Below are 10,425 nucleotides of genomic sequence, written 5' to 3'. Positions count from 1 at the left end.
CTTCCCTGGTGGTCTAGTGGTTAGGATTCGGCGCTCTCACCGCCGCGGCCCGGGTTCGATTCCCGGTCAGGGAACAGCGTTTTGCATCAATACGTTTCAACAGAGCTGAGTAATAAACTAATACAATTCAATCTGGACTTACCATTGGTGTACTTACTAGTTACAAAATAAAAGAATACCAATAATTGTGACACCTTATATGCATTGAAATTCTATAAGATTTTGCACATGTTGACTACATTTACCCCACTGATGAACACGTATCATACTGATGCTTTCACACTTTCAGCATAAAGTAAACTTTTTCATAGCCTTTGTTGCTTATCTTTTTTTTAAAACAATTCTTAAGTGAACATCAAACAATGAACATCACTCATGGGGGAAGGAGAGGAGTAATTACCTCATTTTTTATTATACTGGCTGTTAAAAGTTCTTTAAAAGCAGATTTTAATACAGTGCTTCATGATACCACCTGAATAGAATTACAGTATAGAATTTATAAAAGCCATAATGCATCTGAAATCATTTATCTGTGATGTATAATTACAAAGTAATTATCCCAGTGCTGTTCATCTAGGACTGATAATTGCACTACTTCATGAAGGGATCCGGTTTCCAGTCTGGATCAGTGGAGAGAGCAGATTTTCTCTTATAGCTTGGGAATACCAGCAACCATTTCACTTTCGATACCACAGTGGTCCTGTCCTCTCAGGATCTTAAAGTATCCTGTGTAAGAGAAAAAGCTTTCAGGATTAGGAAGCAACAGTTTGAAACACCAACACTTTCTCTTGTGATGGATGGGATACTGAAAACTAATGACAGAGAGATGAAACAAAATTGAAAAATAGACACTATTACTGTGATATGGTGTCAACCATACTTATCAGTGAACAGTGATTTAATGAGAAACTCCAGTGTCAGAACTGCGTACAATGGCAGAAGTAGGGACTCTCAGTTCACACTCGAATAGGTGATGTGTTAAATAACAACACAGTCACTTGTGGTACCTGTTTAAACCTCTTGTGTTACAATGTTTTCTGATTTAACACATTCGATACTAAAAGTAAAACAATACGTGTTGTCTCCAATGAACACATTGATAGAGCAAGAGAAAGCATGTGTTGTTTAACACCTCATTTTAAAGTGTTTAAAGCCTTTAAAAGCCCCCTCACAGAAAGAAATGGCCACAAATTTGTTGACAGATGGCAAAAAGATTCATCATAGATGATTGTTACATGAAATGGATACTAGTACATTATCTTATGCCTGAGACATTTATTTAAGATTTGAAAATAGCTTTTTGCCTTAAATTTTTTTTTAAATCATAGCAAAGAGGCAAACATTTACAGAAATGACTTCATGACCCGTGAACTGACTGTTTTCACATCGACTCAGATCAGAATATTTTATTGACCGTTTCATTGACAAAAAATGGGAATGTATCTTTGACACTGGCATATAAAACACTATATTATACACATAAGACATTACAAAGGCCCCTCCATGGATCAACACCTTATCGTGGTGGAAGGGTTTGTGTGCTTGAATGATCCTAGGAGCTATGTTGTCTGGAGCAAAAGCTCCTGGTAGGGTCTCCCAGGGCAAACTGGTCAAAGGTGACAGGTCAGACAAAGTGTGATCCATAATTACTCTTATGAAAACAAAACCAAATCAGGATTTGTGTACCCTGCCCGCATCAGGGTTACCGGGGCCCCACCCTGGAGCCAGGCCTGGGGAGGGGCTCGCCAGCGAGCATCTGGTGGCCGGGCATTTACTCATGGTGCCCAGCCAGGCCCAGCCCGAAGGAGTTACATGAGTTCCCCCAACATTTTGGAACTTGGAATGTTACCTCACTGGTGGGGAAGGAGCCTGAGTTGGTGTGGGAGGTTGAGAGATATCGGATAGTCGGGCTCACCTCAACACACAGCTTGGGCTCTGGGTCTAATCTTCTTGAGAGGGGCTGGACTTTATTCTTTTCTGGAGTTGCCCAGGGTGAGAGGCGGCGGGCAGGTGTGGGCGTTCTCATAGCCCCTCGACTCGGAGCCTGTATGTTGGGGTTTTCTCCGGTAGACAAGAGGGTAGCTTCCCTACACCTTTGGGTTGGGGAATGGGTTTTTGGACTTCTGTGCAAGCCACAGTTTGTCCATCACGAACACCATGTTTGAACACAAGGATGCCCATAAGTGCACATGGTGCCAGGACACCCTAGGCCGCAGTTCAATGATTGACTTTGTAGTCATGTCATCGGACCTGCGACCATGTGTTTTGGACACTCGAGACAGCTTTTGGACAGCTGAGCTGTCAACTGATCACCACCTGGTAGTGAGTTGGATCAGGTGGTGGGGGAAGATGCCAATTAGACCAGGCAAACTCAAACGTATAGTGAGGGTTTGCTGGGAACGTCTGGCAGAAGAACCTGATTGATCTTCAACTCACACCACGTCAGAACTTTGACCAGATATCGGGGGAGGTGAGGGGCATTGACTCAGAATGGGCCATGTTCTGCTCCTCCATTGTTGAAGCCACTGACTATAGCTGTGGCCGCAAGGTAGTTGATGCCTGTCGGGCAGTAATCCTCGAACCCGGTGGTGGACACCCCAGGTGAGAGATGCCGTCAAGCTGAAGAAGAGTCCTACTGGGCATGGTTGGCCTGTGGAACACCAGATGCAGCTGGCAGGTATCGACAGACCAAGTGATCTGTGACTTCAGTCGTCGCCAAGGCAAAAACCCGGGTGTGGGAGGAGTTTGGTGAGGCCTTGGAAAGTGACTTTAAGTTGGCTCTGAAAAGATTCTGGCAAACCGTCAGGTGACTCAGAAGGGGAAAGCAGTGTGCCACTAGTGCTATATATAGTGGAGATGGTGTGCTGCTGACTTCGAATGAAGATGTCATTGGGCGTTGGAAGGAATACTGTGAGGACCTTCTCAATCCCACCAACATGTTTCTCCAGTGAGGAGGCAGAGTCTGGGGACACGGGACTAGGCTTGTCCATTAGCGAAGTCACTAAGGTGTACAGGGCCCTGTACAAACAAAGCAGGAGTTTGGTTCGCATGGCCGGCAGTAACTCAGACTCATTCCCAGTGAGAGTTGGACTCCATCAGGGCTGCCGTTTGTCACCGATTCTATTCATAATTTTTATGGATAGAGTTTCTAGGCGCAGTCAGGGGAAGGAGGGTGTCCAGTTTGGTGACCACTGCTGTTTGCGGATGATGTGGTCCTATTTGGGACATCAGGCCGTGAACGTCAGCTTTCGCTGGATTGGTTTGCAGCCGAGTGTGAAGCGGCCGAGATGAGAATCAGTACCTCCAAATCTGAGGCCATGGTTCTCAGGCGGAAAAGGGTGGAGAACTCTCTCGGGGTCGGGGATAAGCTCTTGCCTCAAGTGGAGGAGTTTAAGTATCTCGGGGTCTTGTTCACGAGTGATGGTAAAAGGGAGCGGGAGATTGACAGGTGGATTGTTGCTGGGTCAGCAGTGATGCGGGCTCTTTACCGGTCTGTTGTGGTAAAGAAAGAGCTGAGCCATAAGGCAAGGCTTTCAATTTACCGGTCGATCTATGTTCCCACCCTCACCTATGGTCATGAGCTTTGGGTAATGACCGAAAGAATGAGATCACAAATACAAGCGGCTGAAATGAGTTTCCTCCGCAGGGTGTCTGGACTCTCCCTTAGAGGTAGGGTGAGAAGTTCGGTCATCCAGGAGGGACTCGGAGTAGAGCCGCTGCTTCTCCACGTCGAGAGGAGCCAGCTGAGGTGGTTTGGGCATCTGGTTAGGATGCCTCCTGGACGCCTCCCTCGGGAGGTGTCACAGGCAAGTCCACCTGGGAGGAGACCCCGGGGAAGACCCAGGACACGCTGGCATGACTATATCACCCAGCTGGCCTGGGAGCACCTCGGAATCCCCCCCGGGGAGCTATTGGAAGTGGCTGGGGAAAGGGAGGTCTGGGCCTCATTGCTTAGGATGCTGCCCCCGCAACCTGAACCCTGGAAAAGCGGAGGATGATGGATGGATGGATGGATGGATGGATGGATAAAAAAAGGTGGAATTCCTACCTTTGTCTCCCCAGTCAGTGTTCCAGGAGTTAGCAGCCAGCCAGTAGGGGGTGCCATTCTCCTCTCCCCAGCCAAGGATCTTGATGGCATGTCCACCCAGCATTTCTCCTGTCAAGTGTTGGTACACTCCTTGGGGGAAAAGGGATTAAAGAAGATGGAGGTTGAGTGAAAGATTTTTAAAAGGCACTTTGGATGCTACTTTTATAAGTGGGCTAATTTCTGATTAGCAATTTTAGAAAAAAGCTAAGAACTGGATTTGAAGATGTTCACATACAGCCAACTTAGCAGTACTGTACACTCTCAGAAAAAAGGTACTAAGAGGGCTGTACCCCTCTTTTCACTAGGGTGAGGGTGCCTCTATTCAGGAAACATAATTGTCCCATAATTATAATTTCTGAGTCGTACTGAGTCCACACACCTTGTATTTTTCAGCTGGGGTCTTGGAGGCCTTTAACACAATTGGTATCATTCACTAGTCTTTCTTAAGAACAAATTTCTTCTTCAAACAGTTTTAACAGTGATTCTGACATTTATGTTTTCTTATGTGGGATTTGTTCGTAGATAAGAACAGAATCTATGCACAATCAAGAGCACAAAGGTGTGAACAATTTTGTGGTTTAAGAGCACATTATGAATCCAATAGATATTGGAAAATGAGGGAAAAGAATAAAAAGTGCAGGGCAGTTGGCCTCTAGGACCAGGACTGAGAAACACTGCTCTAGAAGACATATACGTATCAGCAACAAAGCTGTTGATGAAAATAACCTGTCTTATAAAGCAGGAAATCCTCATAGACAGTGAAGGCTGCTTCCACAGGGCCGTTTTTGTATATCTCAGCCATGATCTGCTTGGGCTCCGAGGGAATGTTATATGAGCGCTGGCCTGCAGGGGAAAAACACAGCAAAATAGACTATGGGCATAGCAGCATAATACACTAAATTGCCAAAAATATTCGCTTGTCTGCTTTCACATGCATATGAAATTAAGTGAGATCCCATTCTTAATCCATAGGGTTTAATATGATGTCGGTCCACCCTTTGCAGCTATAACAGCTTCAACTCTTCTCGGGAGGCTTTCCACAAGGGTTAGGAGTGTGTTTATGCTTTTTCCAGAAGCGCATTTGTGAGGTCGGACACTGATGTTGGATGAGGAGACCTGGCTCACAGTCTCCACTCTAATTCATTCCAAAGGTGTTCTATCAGGTTGAGGTCAGGACTCTGTGCAGATCAGTCAAGTTCTTCCACACCAAACTCATTCATCCATGTCTTTATGGACCTTGCTTTGTGCACTGATCTGCAGTCATGTTGGAACAGGAAGCGGCCATCCCCAAACTGTTCTCACAAAGTTGGGAGCATGAAATTGTCCAAAACCTTATGGTCTGCTGAAGCATTAAGAGGTCCTTTCACTGGAATTAAGGGGCCGAGCCCAACTCCTGAAAAACAACACAACACCATGATCCCCCCTCCACCAAACTTTACACTTGGCACAATGCAGTCAGACAAGTACAGTTCTGCTGGCAACCACCAAACCCAAACTCATCCATCAGATTGCCAGATGAAGAAGCATGATTCTTCACTCCAGAGAAGTCTCCACTGCTTTAGAGTCCAGTGACAGCGCTTTACACCACTGCATTCAATGCTTTGCATTGAGCTTGGTGATGTGAGGCTTGGATGCAGCTGCTCGGCCATGGAAATTCTATTAAGCTCTCTATACTGTTCTTGAGTTAATCTGAAGGCCACATGAAGTTTGGAGGTCTGTAGTGATTGAATCTGCAGAAAGTTGGTGACCTCTGTGCACTATGCACCTCAGCATCCGCTGACCCTACTCTGTCATTTTACATGGCCTACCACTTTGTGGCTGAGTTGCTCTCATTCCCAATCGCTTCCACTTTGTGATAATACCACTGACAGCTGACTGTGGAATATTTAGTAGTCAGGAAATTTCATGACTGGACTTCATGACTCCTGAGAGCCACCCTTTCTTTCACAAATGTTTGTAGAAGCAGTCTGCAGGCCTAGGTGCTTGGTTTTATACACCTGTGGTGATTGGAACACCTGAATTAAATGATTTGGATGGGTGACTGAATACTTTTGGAAATACAGTGTATGTGAACAGAATAGTGACGTTGGCATTTGTGTGCATTTTCAGTTATAAATATGCAAAGTATGATAATTTATTCAACCATATCACTTTCATTAATTGGTTATGAATGATCTCTTGTAAACCCCACATAAAATAAAATATGTTTAGTTTATGCTAATGTCAGATTTTCAGTTGGAAATGCTTACCGAAGAACAGGTCTTTGGAGTAGGAAGGAGTGTATCCATCAATGCACTGCTTCACACAGTCAGGGGTTTTCTGCTCACCTGAGCATGGTGGCCGTGTGCCATTAACATGGTGCTCACAGGGAGGTATTGTGTAGGGCCTGCAGCCTGCAACATATGGGCAATTAGAAAATTACTGACTAGAAACAATGTCCAACTTTATACCTGTGATAATTGCTTAGTTTTAGTTATTTACATATTTGTTCTATAAAGATGTTTCTTTCACCAAAATAACAAATGGTGACTACAAGATACAGTGTAAAATTCATCATCAAATAGCGGCCCATGGGCCAGACTGAGCCTGTGAGAGAGTTCTCAGGCTCAAAATTACGTGGCACTGAAATGTTTACTTGTTTAGAGTTATTTGTTATCATTGTTATCATATCATTCATATTTATTTATTTGTTTTTGTATTTCTTTGATCTTGCACACATATTTACAGTTTTAAAAGAAAATTGTGTCAAGAGTTGTATATATGATAGGGGTGTATATATATGATAGGGGTGTTTTGGGGGGCATTTGGGATGTTGGGGTCTTGGCACAAAGAATATTTGCACTGTGAGAATTTGGCCCCAGGTCAAATCTATTTGATGACCCCTGCTGTAAAGTTTTATTTATTTATTTTTTGCCTTCTGTATATGTGAGTACTGGGGCTGCACAATATGGACAAAATACCACACTATGATTATACTGCTAGTTACTGCAGATGTGATATGCCTGACAATACATTCCATACCCATTACAATGTTGAACTTTTGTTGTGATGTGACTAAAGTTTTCATTATTTTGGCCAGAATTATTTCACATGAATGACCTGACACATCAAAACACCCACAGAAACTCATCTGAAGTTTTTAAGGTTAGACGGGATGAACATATAACACAATTAATGCCTGTTGAAGGGCTCACTTGAATACTGCAGCTTTCTGCAATATCAGTGTTGTAAAGGCCAAAGCCACATTAATAATTACTAAATGGTATATTTTGCATCCATTATGTCTGTAACGATTGGCTCCCTGTCCTGTCCATGTGTTCTTGTTGTGTTTACTTCCCAGTACCAATTTGTTTATTTACACCCTACTGCTGTGTCTAAACTAATGTTTATGGTTGTATATTATTAAATATACTAGCTATTCGTGAATCGTGAGGATAAAATTGCACAAGTAGCAATATAAAATGTCCAGTAAAGATGGGACTGCAAAAGTTTTTGTCTCTTTTCTACTACATGTATCATCTTTTTCTCTGTAGAACTGATATTGTACTAAATTTTATTTAATTACTTATTTCAGTCTTTTTCTTTCTGGGTCTTGTATATTCCATTCACTTTTTTATGTGCTACACTCATGCATAAAATTTTGGACACCCCTGGTCAAATTACTTGTGAAAATAATTTAACACATGATCTACAGGGAGCAAGTCAAAATGTGGCATTTTTCTGCAAACTGAACGCAATGGGGAAAGTAGAACATAAAATATAAACGTTTTGCACAGGCCACATTTTCTTTATTTTTTGTAATTTGACTTAATGCACCCAAACTTTTGCATCACAATGAGGCCAGGCCAAAACATTTAAAACTCACCAACATTGGAGCCATACAGTCCTCCAGTCACAAGGCCAGTTTTGGTCCAGAACTCCCAAGCTGCATCTGGGAAACCTCCAAAACAACTGGTCCAGAAAAAAAATCAAGCATAATATGAAACAAAACATACTGAAGAACTCACAGGACACAGAAGATGCCATACATTTCACAGGACTTAAATATCTTTACTGCATGCCATTCTGTGTGTCAGAAAGTAAAAAATACAACATTCAGTAAGTGGACTACACACCCCATCCCACACTCATCGCAGCATGAGAGCAGGTCCTCTGCAGAGATCTCCACTGAGACTTTGCTGCCACTGTAGATACAGATTCGGTCCGATATAGCCTCAACAGCACCGAAGGCCTAGATCAACAAATGAACCACACCAGCATTATAATCATGCAATATAATCAAGAAGTGGCTGGTGAAGGAAGGGCTTGGCTTTGTAGGCAGTTGTGAAGGGCTTACCCAGCATGATCCACATGAGCCCTGGTCACGGATCTGACTGATGGTGCGACAGTTGGGCCACTGATCTCTGGAGTCAAAGCTATCTGGCAAATTAAGATTTTCCTCAAACCTGACCCTACAAGGATGAAAGGAGAACAGGGAAAAAAAATATATACAGTTGTATGTTAATGTTTGAAGACCTCCATTCACATTGCATGTTTTGTTGATTTTCCAAGTAAAATTTTAAGAGCTTTGAAGCTTCTAAAAGTAATTTCATGTTTTATATGAAGCAAATGAGTTTCAGTGTGAATCACTTCATAGTGAACAGGGGTAAAAACCTGATTCTGCTTTTGTGCATTTCAGACAACCCAGTGTTTAGGCTACTGCTAGTGTTCATAGTCAGTGAGGTATTTAGTAGTTCTAGAAGGCCTAGAGCGACATTTTTTCTCACAAAATTGATTCCCCCATTGGAAATCAAAAACGTGATGCGTTGATTCCTCTGTCACTTCAAAATTATGCTGATTAATTCCTGATTGATCAATTTTTTGCTAGGCATTTCAAGAATTTAACCCTTTTGTTTTCATCCAAATCAGAATTAAATACAAGAATGCTTCTAATGAATGACAATTAACTTAAAATTACAGATTTTTTGGTTCCCAGAATTCCTAAGGCCTTGGTCTAGAATGTCCTGCAAATGTTTAATTTAAATGATGTAATTTTAAGGAATTACATTTGCAGAAAAAAAAATTAAATTTGTTCCCTGTAGATGATAAATTGATAGATGTTAAATTATTTTCCCTAAAATCAACAAAACATGCAATTTGACAGGGTGTCTTCACACATTTGCATGTGCCTGTAGCACATAAACATGTGCACAAGACATAGAAAAAAGACATGAAATAATAACATTTTGTATATCAGTTCTGCAGAGAAAAAGAAATAAAATGTTGCAAATTACAAAGAAACTTAATAGTGTTTAAAAGTTTACATTTTTAATAAAAATATTTAATAGTGAAACAAAATCTGTAAGATCTTAGTCTTATCAATATTTCTGCTGACAACTGGTAGGAATGGCTATCACCCACATTTCAGAGAGCCTGGGGCGCTTCAATATGGTTCCACAGAGTGACTTCAAGTAACTGTAGTCCACATTGTCAAAATTTAGCCTGGCCTACAGAGAAAAAAGGGGGAAATGAACAAGAGCAGAAAGAAAGAGGAAGAGGGGAAAGACAGTTTGGCTCACCAGGTGCATTTAAAATCTTTGTGGTGTGTCATTATGAGGACTTCTCAAAGCTTCAGACCAAACTATATAGTTCTTTATGTATGAGTAACAGAATAAACATGAGTATTTGTAACAGAATGTTTACTGTATTATCTCTAGAACCAATACATTTTCTGCTTCTTTCTTACACTTTACCTCTATGTCTAAAAGAAATAAGCAAACCGATATTACCGTCCATGTAGTATTGGCCTTATTGATGATGTTGACCATGTCCTGGGACAGCGGGGAGGTGTGTGAACTGGCCCAGGTGAAGGACATGAGCGACAGAAGGCACAAGAAGATGAGTCGGGACATCCTGAGGAAGATACAAGTGACATTTTCATTTTTTCCTGGTCAGTGGTTAAAAATACAAGCCTTTCCAGCTCTTTAAAGTGGATTAAGCAAGAATTACTGTAAGAATGACATATAATTACTTCACAAACATATGTTCACTTTTTATTGTTAAACAGTGAGAAAAATATACATAAATACATTTCTTCCCCAAAAGTTCTCACATTCTATTGTGCAATCATAATTTTATTTGCTTGAATATCAATAACATATGCATTCATTCACACTACCATCAATTGTTACTATGACAAGAATGCATTTAAAAATTTACTGTCACTTGTTATGTTGTTTTTACTGCATAAGATGAATATGGCTTACTTACCTGAGTGTTTCTGTCTCTCCCCCACAATGATAACTCTAGGTTGTGGCAGTTAAGAACCCTTGTGCCTTATTCTATGTCATGTGGTTAGC

The 10,425-nt window shown here is 41.7% G+C and overlaps 1 protein-coding gene and 1 non-coding gene across 2 annotated transcripts; one reads left to right on the top strand and one right to left on the bottom strand.

Moving 5' to 3' along the window:
* The first annotated feature begins 2 nt into the window (after positions 1–2).
* Positions 3–74, top strand: trnae-cuc. The gene has a single exon. It is a non-coding gene; the product is annotated as a tRNA-Glu (tRNA).
* A 308-nt stretch (positions 75–382) lies between these two features.
* Positions 383–10,408, bottom strand: ctsbb (cathepsin Bb). The gene is made up of 10 exons (XM_017723827.2): positions 10,337–10,408; positions 9,856–9,979; positions 9,488–9,573; positions 8,424–8,538; positions 8,203–8,318; positions 7,953–8,038; positions 6,337–6,480; positions 4,814–4,930; positions 4,049–4,177; positions 383–726 (listed from the first exon to the last, which is right to left on the bottom strand). Exons 2-10 carry the CDS (start codon positions 9,976–9,978, stop codon positions 650–652), a joined length of 993 nt encoding a protein of 330 aa, XP_017579316.1. The 5' UTR covers position 9,979; positions 10,337–10,408; the 3' UTR covers positions 383–649.
* Positions 10,409–10,425: the final 17 nt, after the last annotated feature.

This window comes from Pygocentrus nattereri, chromosome 4 (assembly GCF_015220715.1).
Source record: "Pygocentrus nattereri isolate fPygNat1 chromosome 4, fPygNat1.pri, whole genome shotgun sequence".
NCBI classification, from domain to species: domain Eukaryota; kingdom Metazoa; phylum Chordata; class Actinopteri; order Characiformes; family Serrasalmidae; genus Pygocentrus; species Pygocentrus nattereri.
This window is presented reverse-complemented; position numbering and strand designations above follow the sequence as displayed.